The following is a 26,107-nucleotide window of genomic DNA, read 5'->3' on the forward strand; positions in this document are numbered from 1 at the left end:
AGAAATAAGCTACTTTAGTTTCAAATGCTAGTTCAGGTCCCTCAACAGATGTAAATAAGTACAGTCGTTCAAAATTGTTGTATATTTGTATTAAAAATCTTTTTTTATGTAAACCAGCACTTTTTGAATAAGGAGTACACTGATTAAATCTCCCCAGCTGTCTTTAGACGTTTTCATATACTGTAGCTAAATATCTTAGAGTTTTTCTGGTAATTTACTGCTGTTAAGGAGATAATATAACATCTCCATGAATATCTCCTTTAAATTTAGCAAGAAGATTATCTAAGTAAATATATAGACAACTCTTTTGAAATAACAATCTATGAAAACTGTTTAATAAAGAAAATGTTTCTTATGTGTATAATTCAACCTTATCTTAATTGATGTTTATATTTTGATAGGTTTTATAGTTGTCAATATTCTTGTAAAATATAATGTAATCTGGTCTATAGTTAGGGTAATATAGTTACAAACATGAACAAAATATGGTTGTCTTGTAAGGTCAATCCTTTTGGCTTTTATTGTTCTGTGTTGGTATCACCCTTTCAGTAAATCAGACATGAAAAAATCATGTGCAGAGTAGAGCTGTGATGAACAATGTAAAGAAAGGATTTGTTACCTCCCGACAAGGGGTATCTTGACAAGGGGTGGATGTCACGAGTTCTGTAGAGAACTCCATCCCTTAATAAGGAAACTGTCTTTGTACTTCCTAGAAATTTCAATGTAAGCATCTTTTGCAGCCCTAGTGTTACTGTTTCATAATGATCATCGAGAGGTACAGATGCTGTTCTACCAGTATAAATCTAATATGGAATCATGGGACTGGAAGGGACCTTGCGAGCTCATCTAATCCAGTCCTCTGCCCTCATGACAGGACTAAGTATTATCTGGACCAGTGGTGGGCAACCTGCGGCCCATGGGCCCCACATGTGCCCGTCAGGGTAATCAACTGGTGTAATTTATCTTAAAAGTCACAATAGCATGGATTATGAAGTCCACTGCAGAGAATAAAAGCACACATGCTACCTGTGTTCCTCAGATGATGAAAAGAACTTGTAGAAATATTTGATCTATGTAGCATTCATGCAGGGTTCATGCACTTGGCAACATTCAGGGCACACCTGGAGTGTTGTGTAGGAGCAGTACACACACGGCTCCTCTCAAGGGCATGAACCTTGGAATCTCGCCCAGATGACATGAACCGTGGGAAGCCTCCCAGGACTGGGCTCAAGGCCCGAGAGCAAGGAATGCGGTAGATATTGGTAAATAAGAATATTAAACAAAGCCAGTGTATTCCTTTCATCTGTTGGAGTATGTAATGCGCGGGGGGAGAGAAAGAATAAAAGAGAGGGTGGAAAGCTGACAGGAGACCAGCCCGTCGGCAGACCAGCCTGCTTGCTTGCTTAAAGCCTTGTTCTGTCTTGTATTTGAACTGCAACAGATCTACTCCTGAAAAGGAAGGTTGTAGGATCTTCAGGAGAGGGGTTGTCTTTTTTCTTTTCTTAAGTGTTTTGCACAGTGCCTAGCACAATGGGGCCCAATTTCCAATTCTTTATAAGTATTTACTGATACTAAGAAGAGTACCAGTGCTGTAGAGCAACTGGGAGAGTTTATTTTGTTTTAGGATGTGGCCACCACTACCAAAGGAACTGTGTATGGAATAAGATCCTGCACTCCATCACTACTCTTCAACTCTGTGTTGCAGAGGGATCCAAATTGTAAAAATAGAGTTTGCTTTTCCATGTGAAGGTTTGAAGCAAAAATAAATAGGTAGAAATCAAAGGTAAGCATGCATAACACTGATGGAAAATCTATCTGTATCTAGTTACAGAAGAAATTGTTAGAGCTTTTTACCTTTGTAAAGCTATGATGACTGCAACACTGTCAAGATCACCAAGCCCTCTTGTCATAAATATAAAGGGAAGGGTAAACCCCTTTGAAATCCCTCCTGGCCAGGGGAAAGCTCCTCTCACCTGTAAAGGGTTAAGAAGCTAAAGGTAACCTCGCTGGCACCTGACCAAAATGACCAATGAGGAGACAAGATACTTTCAAAAGCTGGGAGGAGGGAGAGAAACAAAGGGTCTGTGTGTCTGTCTATATGCTGTTTTCTGCTGGGGATAGACCAGGAATGGAGCCTTAGAACTTTTAGTAAGTAATCTAGCTAGGCATGTGTTAGATTATGATTTCTTTAAATGGCTGAGAAAAGAATTGTGCTGAATAGAATAACTATTTCTGTCTGTGTATCTTTTTTGTAACTTAAGGTTTTGCCTAGAGGGGTTCTCTATGTTTTTGAATCTAATTACCCTGTAAGATATCTACCATCCTGATTTTACAGGGGGGGATTTCTTTATTTCTATTTACTTCTATTTTTATTAAAAGTCTTCTTGTAAGAAACTGAATGCTTTTTCATTGTTCTCAGATCCAAGGGTTTGGGTCTGTGGTCACCTATGCAAATTGGTGAGGCTTTTTATCCAACATTTCCCAGGAAAGGGGGGGTGCAAGTGTTGGGAGGATTGCTCATTGTTCTTAAGATCCAAGGGTCTGGGTCTGTAGTCACCTAGGCAAATTGGTGAGGCTTTTTACCAAACCTTGTCCAGGAAGTGGGGTGCAAGGTTTTGGGAAGTATTTTGGGGGGAAAGACGCGTCCAAACAGCTCTTCCCCAGTAACCAGTATTAGTTTGGTGGTGGTAGCGGCCAATCCAAGGACGACGGGTGGAATATTTTGTACCTTGGGGAAGTTTTGACCTAAGCTGGTAAAGATAAGCTTAGGAGGTTTTTCATGCAGGTCCCCACATCTGTACCCTAGAGTTTAGAGTGGGGGAGGAACCTTGACACCTCTTATGGCCAAAAAGCATTGGTTTTGCATGTTAAAATGACTTCATTTTCTCAACATAGCAGGAAACATTGAAATGAAGAGACTGGCAATTTACTTATTTTATTTTTGGGCCTCTCCCCCATATGCCCACCTCTCAGCTTCTTAAACACTATAACCGCTTACCCTGCCCTTACAGATTCCCATAAGCATGAAAGTCTAGGAAGGAAAATCATAACCCTAAACTACTAGATACATCAACTGCAAAAATCCAAAATACACTGCAAACACTGGCAATGCTTCTCCCAAGCCTTTCTTCTTAACAGTGCTTTTTTTATCCTCCTCTCACTCTTGGCTTCACAGCTTCTTCTAAGCCAACCATTACGCTTGGAACATCTCCTGTCACACTCTTCAAGCCTTCATGTCATATGGATCTGACCCTTTTTGTCTGTGCCTTCCTCAAATCTGATTATAAGTGTGAAATCCTTTGGGCACAGACTGTTGTCTTCTGTATTTTTTTAGTGCTGGGCAAAATGACTGCACACAAATGTATTTTTTTCTACTCTCTAACACTTAGTGCAACTGGTGGCTATTATCTTCCATTCCTTTCTTTTGAGAATGTCCAGTATTACACGTCAGTCCTTTAAACTTGAATATTTGGACTGGACTACATCTCCCATCATGCACCATGCTCCTTGACTCTTCTTAAGCCACCTTAGTGCAACACAGGAGTCCCTCACCCTCATGTATCATGGGAGATCTAGTCCCATTGGGAAACTCAGTCCAGAAGAGAACTGCAACTCCCAATAGGCACCAAGCAGCATTTCCAATTTTTTTTTTTTTTTTTGGTTTTCAGTTGAAACCAAAACTTTTGCTTTTGGGATATTCAGTTTTTATGAAGTCAAAATTTTCTGTGGAAAGATTTTTTTTTTTTTGGGGTGGGGGGTGAAAGTTTTTTCGTCATAAACCAATGGTCTGCTAAAGAATAGGTTTTTTGATGGAAAATTTTTGACCAACCCTCTTATTTCTTCACTATGTTTTGGGTCTGATAGACCATACAGGGGAGCCAGACTTAGTGCAGGGCCTTGAATATGGGAGCAGCAGTTCCATCGTGTGCATCCTCTGATCACTCAGAATCGCCTCTGTGGCTATATGTCACAGTCTGTGCGCTTTTTGGTCCAGAAGGGGTGGGTCTGAGATGTCCCTCTCCATAGTATTCCAGTCCAATGAAATAAGGCTGATCTCATCAATACAATCCCTTCTGCACACATTATGGCTGTGACTAGATGGCTGTGCCCTGTACGGATCTTGAAATTCCCGTGTGTGTACATGCGCGTGCATAACTGCATTAGTTCTGAGACAAGCAGAAACCTCATCAGAAAGAGCTGGTGGCCAGGGAACATTATGCAACTGGCAATTAATTCTGAAGAACATTTTCTATTTCTAAAGTAATTATGTGCCATTTATTGAAATACACAAATATTGGGTAATACCTCCTCTTTCATTTACTAGTCATAGTTTCTCATGCCAAGAACATCATATCAAATACTTTGCTGCAATAATAAATTTGATCATTTTATATTTGGTATTGAGATACATCCAACAGCATTTATTTTTATTAAAAATCTGTCTTATTTTAATGCTGGTATATGTGATGTGCTAAAATTTACCTTCTCTCCTCTTTAAGTATTTTAATGAGAGCTCCAGTGAGGGAGAAAATCCTATAATTCACAAGCTGTAAACCTTTCTTTTCATTATCTTTGTAAGACTTCAGTACCTGTGCAAAGACTTGACAATTTCCAGGTAACAAAACACAGGTGCAGCTGATTAACAAATCTGCTAGGGCTCTGTATGATTCCTAACATCATCCCTCAGTAGGTGAGAATTTCTTTCCTTGTGACAGCAGAGAGATGTTAAATATTTGTTAACTAATGGGGGTGGGAGGAGAAGGACTAAATGCCATAAAGTTTTAAACCTTTTTAAACTTGAAAGGAGACTTGTTTCCTATACAGGAAGAAAGAATACATTGGTTATTTTAAAATGTTAAAGGTATTTAATTAAATTTTAAAAGGTCAAAAAAAAAATAACCTTTAGAAGTCTTTGTTAGGAAATTTGTACAATACTTAGTGTACTGTTTGTTTTCAGCCACTGGTGGCAACTTCAGCTATTAGTTACTGAATCTGCATTTTTGGGTTCCTTCACTATCTTATATAAGCATATACTTTATATAACACCTTTTATCCTGAAGGATCCCCAAATCTATGAAATACACACAGATCCACAGAAATGCACCATTGTTTGGTGGGGAGGCAGCGATATCGTATTGCCAACTACATGCATCAAAAGTTATGAGTCAGGCATCAAGTCACGAGATTAGTTTAAGAACCATGACTTTTTTTAAAAGAGGTTTTTTTGTTTTATTTTGTTTTGTTTTTTTAGCCTTTATGGTACACTTAGGTCACATTTTCAATATTTCTCTGCCACTGTGGGGGTTGGCAATTTTGTTTTTTCTTTAAAAAAAATCTGAGTCTTGTTTAGTCCCATGACTTCAGGAGCTGGAACTATAAGGAAAGCACCAAATATTGTACGATTCATGATAGTTGACAACACTGGCAACCAGCTAATGGACAGCAGGCTACATAACAGTGGTAGAAGCAGAGAGAAATTTGGTCTAAAGCACCAGGGCAAATCCCCACAGTTACCAAAATACTATGGGATATTTAGTGTCCATGCAGAGTGCAAGACCTCAGGTTTTAAAATCTCCTCTAAAAGACTCCCACTTAGTGCCATTGCACAGTGCCCAAATCCTGTATCTTGGATGGTTGAAGGGCTGAAGTATTTCTTCTGGATTCTGAAACATTTAGGGTCTGGCTACACTGCAATGTAAGCCCAGGGTTGGTGGGACTCAAGTCAGCTCACCCGTGTTAGGGAATCCTGGGTTTGAGCATCTAGATTGTAAAACCCTACATTACAACATTCTAACCCATGGTCCAACCCAGGGCACTGATGTCCATGCTGCAGTGTGCAGACCCAAGTCAAAGTAACCATATCCCAGAGTCCCTAGTGTGCCCCCTTTCTGTTCAAAATATGGCCACTTTATCCCTAGGACCTTGGGGCACTGTGGGAAAACTTTACTGCTCACCCTGCATGCTATAGGATGTTTTGATGATGACGATATTGTCGCAGTTCTCATAAATGGCTATGCATATGACTCCGCAGTCTGAATCTTAATGCACAGAGTTGGCCACACTGAAGGCACGGGAAGTCTGTATCAATGATGTTTGATGCAGCTCTGTGGTGCCTTTCACGTGGAGCCTGGAGATAATTTCATTGATCCTGCTCGAACTTGTCACATGCTGATCTTGTCAGAGACTGCCAGTGACTCCTGTTCTGAGCCATTTGCTCAGGTTCTTTGGGATTGATGCCAGCCCACTGGAGACTGCTCTTCATATTCTCTTTGAAGCGCTTACATGGATGACCCTTCTTTCTTTGGCTCTGACTCAGCTCCCCATACAAGATCTGTTTTGGGAGACGGTGGTCTTCCATTCGGATGACATGCCTGGTCCACCTAAGTTGTGCTGTCAATAACTTTTCCTCAATGCTGGTTGTGTTTGCTTTCTCAAGGACCTTAATATTGGTCACTCTGTCCTGCCAGCGAATGCTCATTACGGAGTGGAGGGAGCACATGTGAAATTGCTCAAGCTGTTTGTTGTGACCTCTATAAAGAGTTCACGTCTCAGGAGAGATGTTAGAACCATTGTACTGTAGATCTTAAATTTGGTAGAGAGACGGATGTTGTGTTTGGTTAAGAACTTTTGTTTGAAGTTGGCCAAGGGCCTGGCTGGCTTTACTAATTCTGGAGGAGATTTCTTTATAAAGGGAACCATCACTTGAGATGGTACTGCCCAAATACTTGCAAGAAGGTGGCTGGCACTGTGACATTGTAATGAGGTGCTGGTTGGAACAAGACCTCTGTCTTTCCAAGACTGATGGTGAGGCCAAAGAGCTGGGATGCTTCAGAAAATCTGGCAACGATGACCTGAAGGTTGTCTTGTCTATGAGCCATCAAGGCACAGTCATCTGCAAAAAATGCCTCAACGAGAAGCCTCTCCAGTGTCTTATTCTTAGCAGTGAGTTTTTGAAGATCAAAGAAGGAGCCATCAAGTCGGTAGCTGATGTATATCCTCTGATCCAAGTCCCTTGTTGCATGGCTGAGAACACAAGCAAAGAATAAGTTGAATCACAAATTGATTTCCTCCACCCAGTCCCCCGGAACAGTCTTCACATGCTAGAGAAAGGCAGTTTCCCTATCTTGGCGAGGGCAAAAGACCTATCAGCTACCCTCACCTTATTTGGCCCACTCATTGAAGCACAGTGTGTGCCTCCTCTACATCAGTTGCCAGTCTCTTTTTAAGCATTCTCTATTACTATCAGTGTTTTTGTTTATGCTCTTAAACGAGTTGAGTATTGAAATTGCACTAATCATGCAATGTCACCCATTACTACCTCTCAGAAGCAATAAAAAGCCTGCAAGTAATGACAAGGTGGTTAGAAAATAGCAATTCAATGTGGACAGTGTATACCTACTCTTGTTTTTATGATTTATTAATCAAGAACATAAAAAAGGACAAAAATCACACCAGCAGCCGATTTTACTTGTTTGGCAAATGTTTGCTTACTGTATCACTAACTTGTATGACAGTACTGCATTTCAAGAGACGTTTGCATAGCTTATTGAGAAAGCTGCATATTTTTCTGGTTAAGGTGTGTACATTATAGTTACATTTTTTTGCACACTTCACTGACTGAGCTGCATAGACTGCTTTAACTATCGCTAAGAATACTTGTCTGATTCAGCTGCATATTTTAGTGCTTTTGATTTTTGTACTTTATTAATTCAGTGTCATACTTTGATAAAATTCAGTTCTATAGTGGCTGAATTTTAGGTCCTGCCAATCTAGCTCTATGCCATACTGAAAGGACTGAACACATTGTTAACTGCTAATGGGACTGTGAACATTAGTGGCTGAAATTTTATACTCTGTACTGTTTGGTTAAATGAACTGCATATTACTGTTTTTATATATATTGCTTATCCAGTTGTGTACATTTGCTCAACTCATTATATAAAATCAGCTCGATTGGAATAAGAACATTTTCTACCAGCTGTCTGCTATGAGTCAGTTAGCACGTCACAAAATTAGCAGCTTTACTTTTTCCAACAGTGGCATGATTGTTTCCAAAGTTAAAGCAATTGGTTTGGTGAACTTGTTTTTTTTCACTTACTCCATGCAAACATCCAGACTAATATACCGATTTGTTGCAACTTAATTTGCTTTTACAAATTAAGCAGAGCTATATAACAAATAAAAAAGCCTCAGACAAGTAAAATGAAATGCTTGTACATACAGTACAAAATTAACCAAGTACCTATAAAGGTTTGAACACACCTGTGAAAGAACTGTGCCGTGCACTCTAAGTGTAAGAGATAAGGAATAAATAGAACTTTCACAAGATGGACATTACATCCAATAAAGAGTCAACCTAAATACTGGAAATAGAAAATATAAAAATTAACAAATTAAGCACATAGCTTAGTGAGCAAATTATAAAAATGAGCTCATGATGACCCATAAAAAAGCAGCTCAATGAGCAGAATATATTATATTCAGTCACTCAGATATGTGGCTTGATCAGTAATGTTTGTAACAACCCCTGCCCCCACCTCAACCAGCTGCAGTAAAAGCATGCATCTCAAAGAGAGGTGTTCCTCCCCTTAACACCAGGGAGTTACGCTAGCTGAAAGTTTAGTGGCGCCCAGAATTGCACACCGTACTCCACTCAGAACTAGTGAGGCCTCAGCTAGAGCAGGACAATTAGCTCCCTGAATATACTGTACCTTATATTGACTCCAGAAAGTTAATATGTCCCAAAATGATATAGCCTTTTTTTACAACTGCATCACATCTCATATTGAACCTGTGATCCACTATGACCCCCAGATCCTTTTCAACAGTACTGCCATGTAGCCAATTATTCCCCATTTTATAGCTGTGCATTTGATTTATTTTCTTTCTAAGTGAAGTACTTTGCACTTGTCTTTATTAAATTTCATCTATGAAACATCATGTAGGCATGTATGTAGTTACTTTATGCTTTTGTACAGAAAGCAAATGAGAGCTTTGTACAGAACAGATTGTAGTTCATAACGACTATAACTGAGGTTTTTTTCTCTGTTTTTCAGAGGGTAATTTTCAACATTGTCAACTTCAGTAAAACAAAAAGCCTCTATCGTGATGGAATGACTCCTATGGTGAAATCCACAAGCAGACCAAAATGGTAAATTATCATTCTAAAATTTTGCTAATACCAGAAGAATTTTGTTTTGTTTGGCACTTACCTGAGTTCAGGTGCAGTATCGAGTATCTGTGAAGTAATGCTTTTCATCTAATGCCATATTTCAAATGGATTGACTAAGACACCAGCAGGTGAAATGACTTGATCACATACAGTACAATATAGACAACATAAAAATGCACACACACAAATATCATACATATGATGTTGTACTTTTGTTTGATGACACGTAATAAACATATCTACTACTGATAATATGCAAACCTAAGGAGCCTGTCTTAGAGTCCTTACACATACAAAACTTCCAAGAAGTAGCTAAGAGATTTGCCTAGTTTGGATTGCAGAATTAGGCCATAAGTGAAGAGTAATTTACTTCATCATTCAGAGACAGAAGCATCATTCCCCCGCCGAAGTATGCTAAGTTGTGCAAAGCTCTTACCCTCCCCATGCACGTGTGCTGGGGTCATTCAGAAACTTGCCATATGCAGTCTGTGAGAACAAAATGGTGGCAGCTTTTCGTGCTATAGGCAGTGCTGGGTGCCCCACAGAATGGAATGTCAATGCCCCCATCTCCTTCTGCAGTGTCTGGCAGTCAAAACATGGAACTGGGTGGTGGTGGTGGTGGGGAGATGCATGCTACAGCCTGTGGAAGTATGTTGCGGCCATCATCCTCCATATGTTCCTCCACCGGGTATTCTGCCTGCTGCGTCCTGGACAGGTACAATGTCTCTACATACCGCTAGTGATGTCGTGCTGCCAAAGAAGCATCACTGGGTAAAATGCTGCTCCCCTGAAGTCAGTAGCCAAACTCCCATTGATTTCAGTGGGGATAGGATTTCACCTTTAGTGTCTAACTAAGAGGCCCCTCCAGAATCTAGAGTGAGGAAGCCTACACAAAGAATCTAAGCTCTGACAAACGGTTCTTGACCTGGCGTGAAGTGGCCTGTGCTCTGAAACATGGATCGATGTTATATTGGCTTTAGCCCTACAAATTCAGCAAAGTGAGAACATTTTACAGTCATTACTCCTAACTGGTTAATTCAAAATAAATGTTTGAGCGATCTGCATGTGCAAGTCATCTGACTCTTATACATTTACCTTTCTTAAATATGTCAACTGTTAGAAGATTTCCACCTCCATAATGTTCAGTTTTTGTTGCCATAAGATGCATTCCTATAGAAATGTTTTCATTTTAATCACTCAAGATGACAATTTTGCCTTAAGTTAGACTGTAAGTTCATCTGGACAAGGGAAACCTATTTTACCATGTGTTTGAGCAGCACCTAGCAGGATGTGGTCAGTCCTGGATGGGTGCTACTACAATACATATTAAATAACAATCATTTGGTGCATAGCTACTGCATGTACAATCATGTTAACTGTGTTTATTATTTTATCCCAAAAGAGTCTTCTTTTGAGTCAGGTCCAGATCAAATTTAAGTGATTTTTATCATCTTTCAAAATTTCTTTTTCTTTTCCAACCAAGTCTAGTGTTTTAAATTAATTATTTTGTGTATGTTAATTTCAGCCTTAAATCAACTGTTGCTTTACTACATAAGTTATTCCTTATTTTGGTTTCAAATTAAAATGTAAATCTCTTACAAAAATGTGAAATAGGTTCTTTCTAAAAACATATAGAATCTTTAATTATTTCTGAAAACCTGTTTCTCCTGCATTTTCCAAATGATTTATTTATTTTTATGTTTTATATTTGGGGGGGGGTGCATTTGCTCTCATGAAAGTGACGGATGAATAGCAGTGCCTGGAGCCAGGCACAGAGTAGGCAGCAGGCGCTATGCAGCTTTCTCCTGCAGCCCCATCGCTGCACTCTAATCCTGTTTCAGAAATCCTCACTCTAATTTATGGAGCTATTTACAAGATATAAAACAGCTTCAGCAATGAAATAGATATTTTACATTTAAAATATCATTCTATTAAAAAGAAATAATTTGTTTTCCAATAGTCTGTTTGAAAACATCCGGTTGTACTTTGAAGAAGCACAGCAATCCATACTCTTACCAGGCTCTTAGTGATATTGGGGTCTCCTCTCAGTATGATTTACTATATTTTAATGTTAATGGGAGTTGTGTGCACACCAGGGCACCCTTCAGTCTTTGATATACACTATGTTCTTTCTTATAGCTGAGTGTCTTCCTTTCAGATTATTTCTGAGACATCTTTACAGCCATTTCTATACTAGTTTCCATGGTATTCTTGTGAAACGTGTAAAAATTATTTTCCATGTTTTCATTTTGTTGGAGCAGGTTGTACTAGTACTTACAGTTGCTAACACAGCTTTCGGGTAGCTCTGGATCTTTAATATGAATGGGATAATTCCCAGTCCTATTCATTCCCGTGCTGTTTGCTGCCTGGTATAATTATTCTGAGACTAGTAGGAGGTGTTGGGTCATTGGGACTCTGCAAAGGATCACAGTGGAGGATTCATGGCCATAGACTGTAACATAATCTAAGGTGTACGTAGACATGATTTAAACTGTTTTCAAAGTCAGCATTTTAACGGACATGATGCAGATGACTGGATTAGACAGAAAAAACTATGATACAATGCAGATTTCTTGAAATCAAGGTAAAAGAAATCAAAGTTCTAGAAGCAAACCTCTAGCTATTTGTGAACACAGAGTTCACTGTTGTACTTACAAAGTACACTATACTGGGTATATATTATTTCATCTTCATTATGACTGCCTGGGCAGATTCCAATGCAGTTGCATGCTCCATACCGAAATTCTCCACAGATTCACTTGGTCACAAATCATTAACAGAAGTAACAAGGAATCACAAACTTAATTACTTGTGCTTCCTTCTTTTACACAGGCGGGTTTTGGTTTTGAGACAATAGAAAACAGAAGAATCTGTTTTCCTCATGTTCAAGAGATGCATGCATACAGATCCTCTAAGTTAAAGAAGTATGGGCTGGATGAATGGACTATAAGGTGGATAGAAAGTTGGCTAGATTGTCGGGCTCAACGGGTAGTGGTCAATGGTTCCATGTCTAGTTGGCAGCTGGTATCAAGTGGAGTGCCCCAAGGGTTGGTCCTCGGGCCGGTTTTGTTCAATATCTTCATTAATGATCTGGAGGATGGTGTGGATTGCACCCTCAGCCAGTTTGCAGATGACACTAAACTGGGAGAAGAGGTAGATACGCTGGAGGGTAGGGATAGGATACAGAGGGCCCTAGACAAATTAGAGGATTGGGCCAGAAGAAATCCGATGAGGTTCAACAAGGACAAGTGCAGAGTCCTGCACTTAGGATGGAAGAATTCAATGCACCGCTACAGACGAGGGACCGAATGGCTTGGGAGCAGTTCGGCAGAAAAGGACCTAGGGGTTACAGTGGACGAGAAGCTGGATGTGAGTCAACAGTGTGCCCTTGTTGCCAAGAAGGCCAATGGCATTTTGGGGTGTATAGGTAGGGGCATTGCCAGCAGATTGAGGGACGTGATCGTTCCCCTCTATTTGACATTGGTGAGGCCTCATCTGGAGTACTGTGTCCAGTTTTGGGCCCCACACTACAAGAAGGATGTTGAAAAATTGGCAAGAGTCCAGCGGAGGGCAACAAAAATGATTAGGGGACTGGAACACATGACTTATGAGGAGAGGCTGAGGGAACTGGGATTGTTTAGTCTGCGGAAGAGAAGAATGAGGGGGGATTTGATAGCTGCTTTCAACTACCTGAAAGGGGGTTCCAAAGAGGATGGCTCTAGACGGTTCTCAGTGGTAGCTGATGACAGAACAAGGAGTAATGGTCTCAAGTTGCAGTGGGGAAGGTTTAGGTTGGATATTAGGAAAAACTTTTTCATTAGGAGGGTGGTGAAACACTGGAATGCGTTACCTTCGTTACCTAGGGAGGTGGTGGAATCTCCTTCCTTAGATATTTTTAAGGTCAGGCTTGAGAAAGCCCTGGCTGGGATGATTTGGTTGGGGATTGGTCCTGCTTTGAGGGGGTTGGACTAGATGACCTCCTGAGGTCCCTTCCAACCCTGATATTCTATGATTCTATGATTCTAAGAACTGAAGTTATGGGCTAATTTTTTTAAAAAAAAATTGGGGGTGGGGTAGGAGGAAGTGTTTCCCACTGGTTTTAAATTAGAAGCTGGATGTTGCATCCAGGACAGAATTTGACTCTGTGTATAGACAACATCTGGATATCATGGATGGATAGGCCTCCAGAGACAAAGATTTTTTGAAGAATCTTTATATTTTGTTCTGAATGTAGTTATGTGAACATGGCTTCAAGCCTCTCAATGCCTTCAAAGTTTGATTCTTGACTGGAACAAGTCAGTGCCAAGAGCTCTAGACGGAGAGTGTCAAACACAAGTCAGCATTTTTGACCAAAAAATTAACGAGGAGTCCTTGTTGTACCTTAGAGACTAACAAATTTATTTCGGCATAAGGTTTTGTGGGCTATAACCTACTTCATTAGATGCATGGAGTGAAAAATACACTAAGCAGGTATAGATACACAACACATGACAAGATGGGAGTTGCCTTACCAAGTTGGGGGGGGTCAGTGCTAATGAGGCCAGTTCAGTTAGGGTGGATGTGACCCATTCCCAAGAGTTGACAGGCAGGTGTGAGTATCAACGAAGGGAAAAATATTTTTTGCAGTGACCAACTGCTCCCAGTCTTTATTCAAGCCTAATTTGATGGTGTCAAGTTTGCAAATTAATTCCAGTTCTGCAGTTTCTTGTTGAAGTCTGTTTCTGAAGTTTTTTCATTGAAGAATGGCCACTTCTAAATCTGTTATTGAGTGTCTAGGGAGATTGAAGTGCTCTCCTACTGGTTTCTGAATGTTGCAATTCTTGATGTCTGATTTGTGTCCATTTATTCTTTTGTGTAGAGACTGTCCGGTTTGGCCAATGTACATGGCAGAGGGGCATTGCTGGCACATGATGACATATATCACATTGGTAGATGTGCAGGTGAATGAGCCCCTGATGGTGTGGCTAGGTCCTATGATGGTATCCCTTGAATAGATACGCGGACAGAGTTGGCAACGGGGTTTGTTGCAGGGATTGGTTCCTGGGTTAGTGTTTCTGTTGTGTGTAGTTGCTGCTGAGTATTTGCTTCAGGTTGAGGAGCTGCCTGTAAGTGAGCACTGGCCTGTCTCTCAAGGTCTATGAGAATGAGGGATCGTATTTCAGGATAGGTTGTAGATCCTTGATGATGCCCTGGAGAGGTTTTAGTTGGGGTCTGTAAGTGATGGCTAGTGGCATTCTGTTACTTTCTGTGTTGGGCCTGTCCTGTAGTCGGTGACTTCTGGGTACCCTTCTGGCTCTGTCAATCTGTTTCTTCACTTCCCCAGGTGGGTACTGTAGTTTTAAGAATGCTTGATGGAGATCCTGTAGGTGTTTGTCTGAGGGATTGGCGCAAATGCGGTTGTATCTTAAGGCTTGGCTGTAGGCAATGGATCGTGTGATGTGGTCTGGATGAAAGCTGGAGGCATGTAGGTAAGCATAGCAGTCAGTAGGTTTCTGGTGTAGGGTGGTGGTTATGTGACCATCACTTATTTGCACTGTAGTGTCCAGGAAGTGGATCTCTGGTGTGGATTGGCCCAGGCTGAGGTTGATGGTGGGGTGGACATTGTTGAAATCCTGGTGGAATTCCTCAAGGGCCTCCTTCCCATGGGTCCAGATGATGAAGATGTTGTCAATGTAGTGGAAGTAGAGTAGGGGCGCTAGGGGACGAGAGCTGAGGAAGTGTTGTTTTAAGTCAGCCATAAAAATGTTGGCGTGCTGTTCTCTTGTCCTGTGGGGCGAATTCTTTAAATGGAGTCAGCATCGAGGTTCAGTTAAGTATTACTGATGTAAAAAGAGTATATCACTGCCATCAGTGCACTCACTGTGACACAAATGTTTTGGTATTGACACATACTTCTCTTTTGAAGTAAGCTCAGACATTCCTACTAATGAGCTCTGTATAGCTCAAAAGCTTGTCTTTCACCAACAGAAGTTGGTCCAAGAAAAGATATTACCTCACCCATCTTGCCTCTTTTTAAAGAGGCAGCGGTGTGCTGAAGAATAAGAAAAAGCAGCTATCCTGCAGGAGATCTTCTTTTGAAAAATGGGAAAAGTAGAGTAGATACTGATGAAAACATCTTTTTCACCGATAACTTCAGAGTCCAATCCTCAAATTGTGCATACCCGGGACAGAATGTTTAGAACATAAAACATTTGGAGAATAAATCCAAGTAGGTTAGTTTCTGGTGGTTTTTCTGCCACATAAATAAGTTAATATTAAATTGTATGTCTGTCAGTTACATCAGTCAAATCTCATTGCATTAAATCACTGCTTATGTGAAGAAACTCCACGTCATACCACATCAGGTTGCATCAGTCACATTTCATGGCCAATTGAACATGATGAAACTCAAGATTGTAATTCAAGCCAATGGGATACAAAGTGACTTGTCAAATAAGATTGCCCAAAAGGATTTGGTAATTTATAAATGTTGAAGTAAGATATTAGTGTCATGGCTTTTTCTGGCAATTACTATTGCAATTATCTAAACCCTACCTTATGTGAAGATTAGTGGGAAGTTGTTTTTCTGTTTTTTGGTTGTGTGTTTTTTGGTTGTTTTGTTTTTTTTAAGGTCCATTTCCTGCTGTAATATCACTTTTTTTCACTAGTTTTTTTTAATTGCAACCCAGTTGTGTTCGTTAGTCATGATTTCACACTATAATCTCTGCCCTTGGAAGCTATTAGTAAACTTTACTGTAGGTGCAGCAATGGAATTACACTTACTCGCTGAGTATACTGGACCATTACACTGACTCCAGAAAGGTTTACCACTTTCTCAAACTAAAATAGAAAAGTGACTTGTTCAGGAGACAGCAGATTTTCTAAATGATGAAATGAGCAAATATTCCCTTTTGGCTGGGAATAGATATAACTCTTGATTATTCAGCGTATCATTGTCTCGTTGGGGACATTAGTATTTCAAATTGCACTAATCTTTTAAAAGTAATAACTGGCCACTCATCACCTTCGGTATTTCAGCAGGATCACATGCAAAATTCTAATTAGTATTTATAGAATAGTAACTCCTCCCAGTAGAATAGTAGCTATAGCTGGCAAATATCGGGTTGACATCTGTTTAAGTCTTCAGACAGCCACTGTATTTTGTTCTGCATTTTAAATGACCAGGGAGTGCTAGGTGAAGTTCTCATAATTAAGGTATAAAGGCTAATAAACAGCTTGGTTCTTGTGTGCATGAACCACAAGCTTAAAGGCTGTTCTTCGCTTGTGATGCAGTATCTCAGCACATGTTTGTTTGTAAGCAGTGATACCTGGCAAAATATTATGGAACCATCACCACACAAAGAAAATTTATGTCTAGGTTTGACTGTTTCTGTTTTTAATCTGAGGTTTCAAACATCTTTGTGGCAACACTGTCACTAGTTTTCCTCTTTTATCTCGTTCAGCATGATGGGTTTTAAATGGATAGTTGCCTTCCTGGTCAAGCAAACTGCCACCTCTGCTACTATAACATTTGAGTTTCCTGCACTCAGAGAGTTACTGGAAAAGAGAAATGCTGCAGAAGCCATGTATATGCGTATTTTAGAGAAGAGTAATCTATATGTATCCCCGTAAAGTTTATTGTCCTCATGAGGCATTTTGACACACGCAGAGAAAGCAGTGTATATTTTATGAATGGTACTCCTGTATGTTCCATTCATCAGAAGATGGCAAAACTGTTATGAAAGAATCTGAATTTTTAAAGCTTGTTTATTCTTGTGAAATGTCCTTAACATACGTACGTGTGTGTGTACAGTACAATGCTACAACTACCATGTCTACCGTGCTGCGATATATATATATATATATACTCAGTCATTTTTAGCAGCAGCTTTTTTAGCATGTACTTACATATCCTTAGCCGTGAGATAAGCCGTTTGTGAAATGGACTGTCCTCCGTGGAGAAACAGATGAGGAATACAGTACCAAAAATACATCTTGCTAATCTATAAAATGTACAATGGCTAGGCTTAGTGATAGCATCATCTGAATTTAGGTAAAGGAGATTAACCAGCCTTTATCATTAACAGACTTGCTCCTTTGGAATATTTTAGAACTTTTACTACTAACTGGCAGATTCTATCTGTGTGCTTTTTATGTTTTTGTTTCCGTTGGGGTTTTTTTATGCAATGTTTGCTTGCCTCTGTTTTCTGAGGGATCTGGCAATAAAGCACACTGGGTATCAATCTGTAATGTTTTAGTCAGAGAAAAAAGGGAAAAAAGGTTGATAGGACAAACATCCCTGTGACAAAGGTCACAGGCAACTATCAAAATTTTTTACCAAGTCCATAGATTAAACAGAGCTGCATTTATATCTTTTTTACTAATTCGGTATTATACTGTGAGCAACAGGAGTTTATTTTTAGCACCAAGATATATGTTTAGAATGAAGAGATGGTGATTTTGATCTTTCAGAATTTGGCGTGCATTTGAGAGGATATTATAAATGATCATAAAGATGGCTTTGAGAACCAAGCACTTCTGTTTCTGAAAAGTAGTGTGTATATAATATTCTACTAATATTATGCATCTGACCTTCCATAAATCAATATATTATATTATGGCAGAGCCCAAGTGAGGATCAAGACTAATCATGCTATATACTGTGGAAACACAGAAATAGACACAACTTCTCCAAAGTTCTGACAGTTTTATTATTGATTTCAGAGGGAGCAGATTTAGGCCAACACAGAGTGCTGTTGAACATCTCATCTTAAAGATTTATTCTAAGCAATAACAGTTTAGGGAGAACAATATAGGGCTTACATAAGAGACCAAATGTTTGGTTATAGTATTTATATGTAAAACACTAAAAGCTATATGCTATAATAACTCGATCTATTTGCCATACACTCTGTCAGCATGAGTTCCATGCATTGACTGCAGGTACTCTGATCCCCAAGGTTATAGTCATAAAAAGTTACTCTCTGTACTAATTTATTAATCAAAGCACATCAGAAATAAAGGTTGCTTTTCCTATTCAGTAATTTTTTTTTGCCATCTATAAATAGCTAGTTCACTACTGAGCTGATAAGAAATTCAAAAGCTTAATAAGGAATAGTTCCTGAAAATAGTGTTTCTATGGTCTAATTAAACATCAAGGGTGGGGATTTTCAAAAGCCCTCAGCTTTGGACTGTTCCCATTCAAGTCAATGGGAGTTCTACCACTGAGTTCGATGAGAGCAGAATTAGGCAAATGTTGGGCGCTGCAGTTTCTTCTTCGCACAGTTCGTCCTCCTTACTCTTGTAATGATGGGACTGTTTGCATAACAAATGTTTCTAGGGCTGGGTCCCTAACTTGTGTGGATTTAAACATGTAAAATTGGGACTTCGGTCCAAAAACAAGTGCTATAAATTAAATAAATATGGACAGCAGTGAACTCATGTTAGGGTCAAACTGCAGCTAAACAAGAGGACATAGCAGCTATTCATCGGGATTTTTGTACTTTGAACTAATGGAGAGAAGCTGAATGAAAATCACCACAGTTCAGAATGGCATTAACCAGGCATAAAAACTTAATAGTAAGAGTCCTATACAGGCAAAAGAAAGTGCCTCTGAGAAACCAACTTGAAAACCAGACTGTTAACATAAGATACAAATGCCGCCCCCCAAAAATCTACTCAGGAAGTGGGACATCTAAGACTGTTTTAGTGGTCTTCAGAATGTCTTCCAAAAATTAAACCTTCCTATTTTAAGGGCTTGCACTGGCCCTCTGATGAGGATTGAATTTTATCTTTAATGAAGCTGGAGTCTTATAGAAATATAATGTATGATCATATAATTGAAGGCTATAATGTGAACATACTAGGTACAGCAGTGCATGACCATTGCATGACCATCCTTTGGCTCTGGCTTTTTCTTACTTTTTAATCACTTAGCATTGCATCTTTAAAGTTCCTTTAAACATTTTTTAAAAAACTATGCTATGGTATAATTATCAACATATGTCATAAAGCATAGCATGTGCAATATGTCACCGATAACATTGTGGGAACCACCTAAACTTCTTGAATTTTCTGTTATTTTTAGTGCTTGATTCACTCACTTTCATTTGTGTTCATTTTCTGTGAAGAGAATATTGTTTAGTGAGTAGAGAAAGAGACTGGGCGTCAACCATGTTGTGTATTATGAAAAAAAGAAAAATGATCTGCCCATCCGATGGGTGTGTCTTTGTAATACAGTGTTAAATGCTAAAACAGTAATTCAGTCTCTTTTATAATAATCTGTAATACAACAGAATAGAGATGGATAATGAGATGGTCATTATGTGCCATGGAAATGGCCAGATACAGAAAACATGAAGCTATAACTGTAAAATATCAGTAAAAACTGTCTGGTACCTATAATTTTATCTCTTGGGGACAATTGGGACAGATACTAAGCCGAAATATTTACAGCGACTCATTTTTGTCCAAGGAGTATGTGTGTGTATGTATTAACATTTGCATCATATCCTACTATATTTGGCAATTAAGAATGAAACATGACAGTGTAAAGACTATGCCCTTTCATGCCTCTTGGAGTCTTTAGAAGTTTGGGGGAAAATTTTGCTATTTTAACTGCAATTATCCAAATTCTGGCTTGGCATGTATACGAATATATAATACTGTGAGATTTTTGCAAGAGGCGTAGAATCAGAGTTTAAGGCCACAAGGGACCTCTTGTATATCACAGGCCACCAGTACCTGCACACTAAACCCAACAACCAAAATTGGACCAAAATATTGCAGCCCACGGAGACTAGATTATTATATGCCACAGGCAGAGAATAGGAGGAACTGAGGTGCCACAGTGCCTGAGGCAGGGAAATGATTAATGGGAGATATAATCAGATAACCCTGGCAAGTGACCACACCGTCATGCTCCAGAGGAAGATGAAAACCCCCAAGGTCATTGCCAATCTGACCTAGGGGAAAATTCCTTCCAAACACCACATATGGCAATCAGTAAGACCTACAGCATGTGAGCAAAACCAACTAGCCAAGCACCTGAGACTGAGATTGCTTGGTGCCACCACAGAGCCCTGGCCTTCCCCATCCAATGTCCCATCATTCAACCAAGAATCACACAGAGAATGAAAACTAGCAGGAGTTCTCCTAGTGTTTGTATGCAGTATTTCTTTGGACCAGATACTAATTCTGATCTGGCTCCTTTGCTTTGCTCAAGTGGCACAACAGAGCTAGGTTCTGGCCATAACTGACCAGCTGGAATTCCCTTACTTGGAAGGGTTGGGCTCTCAACTAGCAAAAAGGTTGCAGGGCTGGTTCCTCTGCCTGCCACCTCCAGCCATCAATTTAGGAGTCACATTGGGGGAGGGATGTTGTGTGTGTGTGTGTGTGTGTGTGTGGTAGATGATCTCTTCTGATTATGTGCTGGCACATGGCCTGTTAGGAATTTGCTGATTATTTGCTGGCATACAGCCTGTATGGCACTGGTGTAGGTTAGAACGTGGGAGCCTCCACTAGATGCAACCCAACTGACAGAATGAGGGAGGCATAACTGGTTCCCTGACAGCTCCCCCACTCTCCTGTGCCAAGTAATTCACAGACACGGGGAGAAATCTACACTTTACTCCACTACGTGAAAATGTTTGTCCTACAGCTTTCTTCCCCCCAACCTACAGCAGTGGAATAAGAGACAGACAGCATTTTGATGCACTACCAGGGCAGGGAAGAGGCAAAGGCTTTTCTGAAGGGCCTGTCCCTAATTATATAAGCCTCACCTAGACTCCCACCTTCCAGTTTTATTTGACTCCTCACCTCAGAAGCATGAAGGCTTCACCTTAGTTCTCTAGCTCACTCTCTCCTCTCTTTCTCTCTCGCTGTCTTGCAAGGACATGAAAGAGGAGACAAAAGAAAAGAAAGGAAACAAAAAAGTGAGATCAGAGGAACGAAACCATAGGGCTGTGTTTCAGAGAGTGTGGAAAGCAGAGCTCATACCTCTGTGGCCAAGCACACAACCCTCCTCAGAGGTCATCTCAGCCAGGGCCAGCCATCCAGCTGATTGCTGTGATCCTGTTTTTTAAGGTGATACTCAAAAGGCCCAGTCTCTGTTCCCCCTCCAAAGAGAGAACAGGCTCTCCTGCTGCTGGCAACCATGGCAGGTAGCCTGCCTGCCCGATGTCAGCACCCAGCCTCAGCTTGCAGCACTGTGTCACAACTTACCTAGTTCTACAGCAGCTTCTCTGCTACCACAAAGTTCAGGGGCTTCCGGACTTGACCTCGTAGCTAGCCCACTTCAATTAAGTCCTTCTGCTGTATTTCTTCTGCCATTTTTCCTTGCTTTTTTGCCTCCTGTTTACTTTCTGATGTACAGCTCTGCTCTCAATGGCTCTGGAAATACCTCTAGGAAAGGGGTGTGGCTGAGACATATAATCAGAACGTAGATTCGGAACTCATTGCCTCCTTGCTTCCTACTAGGTGGCACCCTAACTCTGTTCCTTAATCCGCTCTCGAGACTTACCACAAACACAATTACTGGTAAGTAATGGCCTCTCTTTTCATTTACTTTTATTAAATAAATAGCACTTTCGCAAGAATTACAAAGGTGGATTCTTTCAAAAAAAAAAAAAGAAAAGAAAAATGCAGAGCTCAAATATATCGCATTCAAGACATTTTTTAAAAAGTATATCAAATCCGGTTAGTAAATTCTGTAAAAATGGGCGCCATAAAGATTATTTTTGTAAGTAAAACACATAGCTTTTTTTAGCCATGATCTGCCCCTGAAGACTGTAATTTAAAGAAGCTTGACATAATAATAAGAAGAAGGAAGACATAGACAAATAAAATATAACAAAATATAGGTATTCAGGGAGTGTTGTGGTTCAAATACAAGACAGGACAAGGCTTTAAGCAAGCAAGCAGGCTGGTCTGCCAAAGGGCTGGTCTGCCTGTCAGCTTTTCACCCTCTCCTTTATTTCTCTCTCTCCCCCCGCGCATTACATACTCCAACAGATAAAAGGAATACACTGGCTTTGTATAATATTCTTATTTACCAATTTCTATCTACCGCATTCCTTGCTCTCGGGCCTTGAGCCCAGTCCTGGGAGGCTTCCCACGGTTCATGTCATCTGGGCGAGATTCCAAGGTTCATGCCCTTGAGAGGAGCCGTGTGTGCACTGCTCCTACACAACACTCCGGGTGTGCCCTGAATGTTGCCAAGTGCATGAACCCCGCATGAATGCTACAAGGGAGTAAAGATGTAGCAAAGATTTCAGCATTTGAATCTGGTTCTTCACATAGAAAAAGCAAGTTCTTCTATATTGTTGTTAACTGAGACAGTAAACAAAGACATTTCATTTCCATAGGGGAAAAATATTTTTAAACAAAGTTTAGCAGGAAATAATACTGGAGATCTGGAAGCCTAGAGCAATGATATCCAATGATGAAGTTAATAACTCCTAATCAATGTAGAAACTTACTGTAGTGATAACAGGAAAAATTCAAATTTTATTTTTACCAAAGTGCAGATTACCTTTTTTATTTGAAGACTTCATTATCTGATCTTTTGTCATGTGCCGTTGCAATAATATGATTCTGTTAAGTATTTTGCAAAATAGAGTAATGTTAGGTATACATGAAACCCTTTTGGTATGTTTTAAAGAAGCATCAGTTGTGGTTGAAGCTTAAAAAAAATTAAACCTGAAGTGATCCTCAATATCAATAAATTTGGGAGTATCAAAATGAAAATAATTTAAGATGACTTTTAATATTTAATAAAAATCTTTAATATTTTCTCAACTTGCAGTAAAAAGCACCAGTAGCTCATACCTGCAAGACTAAAGTTGAAATAACAATTTAGTTTTGATAAGGAAAAGAGAAAAATATTACCCTTTTCTCATCTGCTATCATATTGGAAGGTTAATACTTTTATGTTATTGTATAACCTTAATTCAGTAAATGAAACACAAACCATATTTAAGGTTCCATGTAGCTCCTTATTAATGCATCAGCATATCACTTTGGTCTCCCATAACTTTAGGGGCTGGTCAACATTTTTATCAAGTGTGCAAAGGGTGCTGGCACAGTGGCAGAATGAATATGATGAAAACTGATAGCATACAGTACCTAGCTCTTTTTGCAAATGTTTGGTTTCTTAGGACCATGTTAGCTGGGAGAATTATTCAGCAGGAAAATAAAAGCTCATTTAGTTGCTGCCAGTTAGATCTTTAAGGAATAATGTTTATAACAGGAAATCAAAATAAGTCCACATAAGCAGAAAAAGAAACAAATTGGGGTTCAAACCGTTTTATTTCCGCTGGGTGTGGAATCCGATACTCCCAAAGGCAATTTTCCCAATCTGTCTCCCAATCAGCTACTTTATAGCCTCTCCTCTGAGCACCTCTATAAGCGGAGGAGGAAGCAGCGCTGGAGGGTTATGCCATGTTCCCCAGGGACCAGAGTGTCACAGGCACAATCATAGAAAGTCCAATAAATTTTTCAGTGGGAGAAGTCTGGGTGTTCAGGTTCAGGGTTGTAATTTGAACACTTCCGAGGGATAGGTTATTAGAAAAAAAGAAAATTCTGTGTACTCCTGATTAAATGATGGGGGGAAATAAAGTCTCAGACTACTGCAGACAGATGTTAGAAAAATGGATGTGCAGTTGAATTGGTAGCTGTCCAGTGTATATAAGCTTGTGAGTAAAAATAAATACCTTCTATTATAATTATGAGGATTCAGGCAAATAGCACAAATTATGGTAGCCATTACATGGTCTGTAAATTGAGAAGTTTGCATTGTGCAAAGTTTATATACTCTAAAACCTGGGCTTGATCGTCTGTCATGTCAAGGGCAATAGAAAAATAGTCACTTGGAGGAGAGATGTTCTGTTCTGGGACAATTATGGTCTAAATCCCTTAGTTGGGATTTAGGGATGAGGGAAAAGTTGTGGCAAACTAATGAGGGCATAGTTTATGCAAATGTAACTGTAACTTCAGCTTTCAAATTATAATATTTCTCTGGCGTAATGCTGCTTTCCAAGCAGTATTAATTGTCCGCATCAGTCAGTCTTGGCTCCTACGTTCTTTGCAGCAGTCTACATGGGATCATTGGTCTATTGGCTGCCATTAAAGAAGCCACATTCTGAGTGTAAAGTACAAATCAGCATTTAAAAGGCATATTACAGCCCTGTGATCTCATCAGTGCTGTTGCACCTTCATTTTCTCTCTCATCTGTTCATGTATATGGGCATTTATATTGCTCCCATAATTGTGGAATTTACCTTCTGGTACCAACTACTTTCCAGACGACTGTTCTGTAGCTAACGTGTCTGATCACTTCACACAAACAACAGGACTGAATAACAGGAGTCATGACTGAGTGTTTGTGTTCTGTGGTTGATATTCATTGGCAGAAGTGAGTTCCCCAGGATAATGAAAACTAAGCATGTACTGTAGATTTGTCTGTATATTTAGCATCCGTCGTCATGTATCTGAGTACTGTACAAGTTTTAAAAACAACAATAATTAAATGTTCTCTTGGGGGCGAAGGAAGATACTGACCACATTAGCTTATTTCCTTCTTTTCCCACATTGGTCCTAAATTATTAGACTAAGAGGTTTGGTGCTGAAACGATGTTGGACTAGAGGAAGCGGGGGAGGAAAATAGTAACTCAGAGTGAAATGCTTGGATAAGATCTGTTTCTGAGGCCTCTTGATACTAAAATTACAGGGGAAAATAAATGACATGCTGACTGCATGTTTTTCATCCACACTCGCAGCAGAAAAAAGTGGATGTCTTCTGTATCAAGTGGGAGAGAACTTTACTGTGATCAGGCATGGGAAGCTATATTTTAGTTCTTAACTGACTGTATTGCTGTACAATAGAATATAGCAATTTACACTCGCAGTACTGCCATAGAGTGGATTCTTATCAAATGCTGAGAGTTTACATAAAACCCCAAACAAACAAAACCCCTCCCTGCCAAATACCAACCCATCAAGATGGTATAAGCAAAGTGTGTGTGTGTGTGTGTGTGAATGGTGAAGATTAAGTCTACAGGGACCAGATTTTTAAAATGCCCAGGCTCCCTGATTACAGGGCTAATTTGTACTTGGAAAATTTTTATCCCCCAAATAAATATATTGCAGACACAAGCCAGGAAGTTAGTGGCTCAGTATTCCAATTTGCTTCAGCATTTTTCCTTTTGGGCTTCCAAAAGTGGGTACAAATGTTGTGGGTGCCAATAACACTTGTTAATGGGACCCCTTTTCAGAATCTTAGCCCTTTAAAAAGGTGGGGTAAAAGTATACATCCTCTGGGAGCATCTTCTACTAAAACAGATAAGAAAGGGCCATTATGACTTTACTACAGCAAAGCCTCAGTTAACAAAGACATTTTCTCTTTAGCTTACAGAAAATGTGGATTAAGGCTCAGAAAATCTCTTGGTAAGTGAAGCTGAGATATTTCATATGCGACACACAGTGAGCATACATAGTTCTCACAAATAGCATTTACACAACCTGTCTTGTAGCATGAATCACATGCATGAGAAATTTCTAAAACCCACTTATGTCTCAATAGGAACTATTGCTTTAAGCATCTATTTCTGTAATTGGTATTCAAGGAATGGTAACTTGTGTGTTCTGCTCCCACACTTCAGTTTCATGATCTAAGGCCCTAATTCTGCAGTATACCCAGGTAACTCAGCCTTAGGTCAAAAAAGTGGTTAAAATATAGAGCTGTATTTTTATTACTAGTGGCAAAGGAAACTCCGATCTCAAGAGGAAGAGCGCAGTGCTGGTATTTTGCTATCTCCACTTTCTGGAAAGCTGTCATGGATCCCTCCCAACTAACTTTCATAATGAACAGCTGTATTTTCAAAATGGTAGATCAGTCCATTCGTCATCTTGTGCAAGATACAAAACTGAACCACTGTGAGAAGTGCAGGTGTCTGTTAT

General features: G+C 39.7%; 1 protein-coding gene across 1 annotated transcript in view; it reads left to right on the forward strand.

Moving 5' to 3' along the window:
• Positions 1-26,107, forward strand: part of AGBL4 (AGBL carboxypeptidase 4) — a 1,373,421-nt gene that overhangs the window by 408,100 nt on the left and 939,214 nt on the right. The window contains exon 4 of the mRNA XM_077825380.1: positions 9,057-9,151. Coding sequence (XP_077681506.1) covers positions 9,057-9,151 — 95 coding nt within the window. The remainder of the gene's footprint in view (positions 1-9,056; positions 9,152-26,107) is intronic.

The sequence above is a fragment of the Eretmochelys imbricata genome, chromosome 8, assembly GCF_965152235.1.
Source record: "Eretmochelys imbricata isolate rEreImb1 chromosome 8, rEreImb1.hap1, whole genome shotgun sequence".
Classification (NCBI taxonomy): Eukaryota; Metazoa; Chordata; order Testudines; family Cheloniidae; genus Eretmochelys; species Eretmochelys imbricata.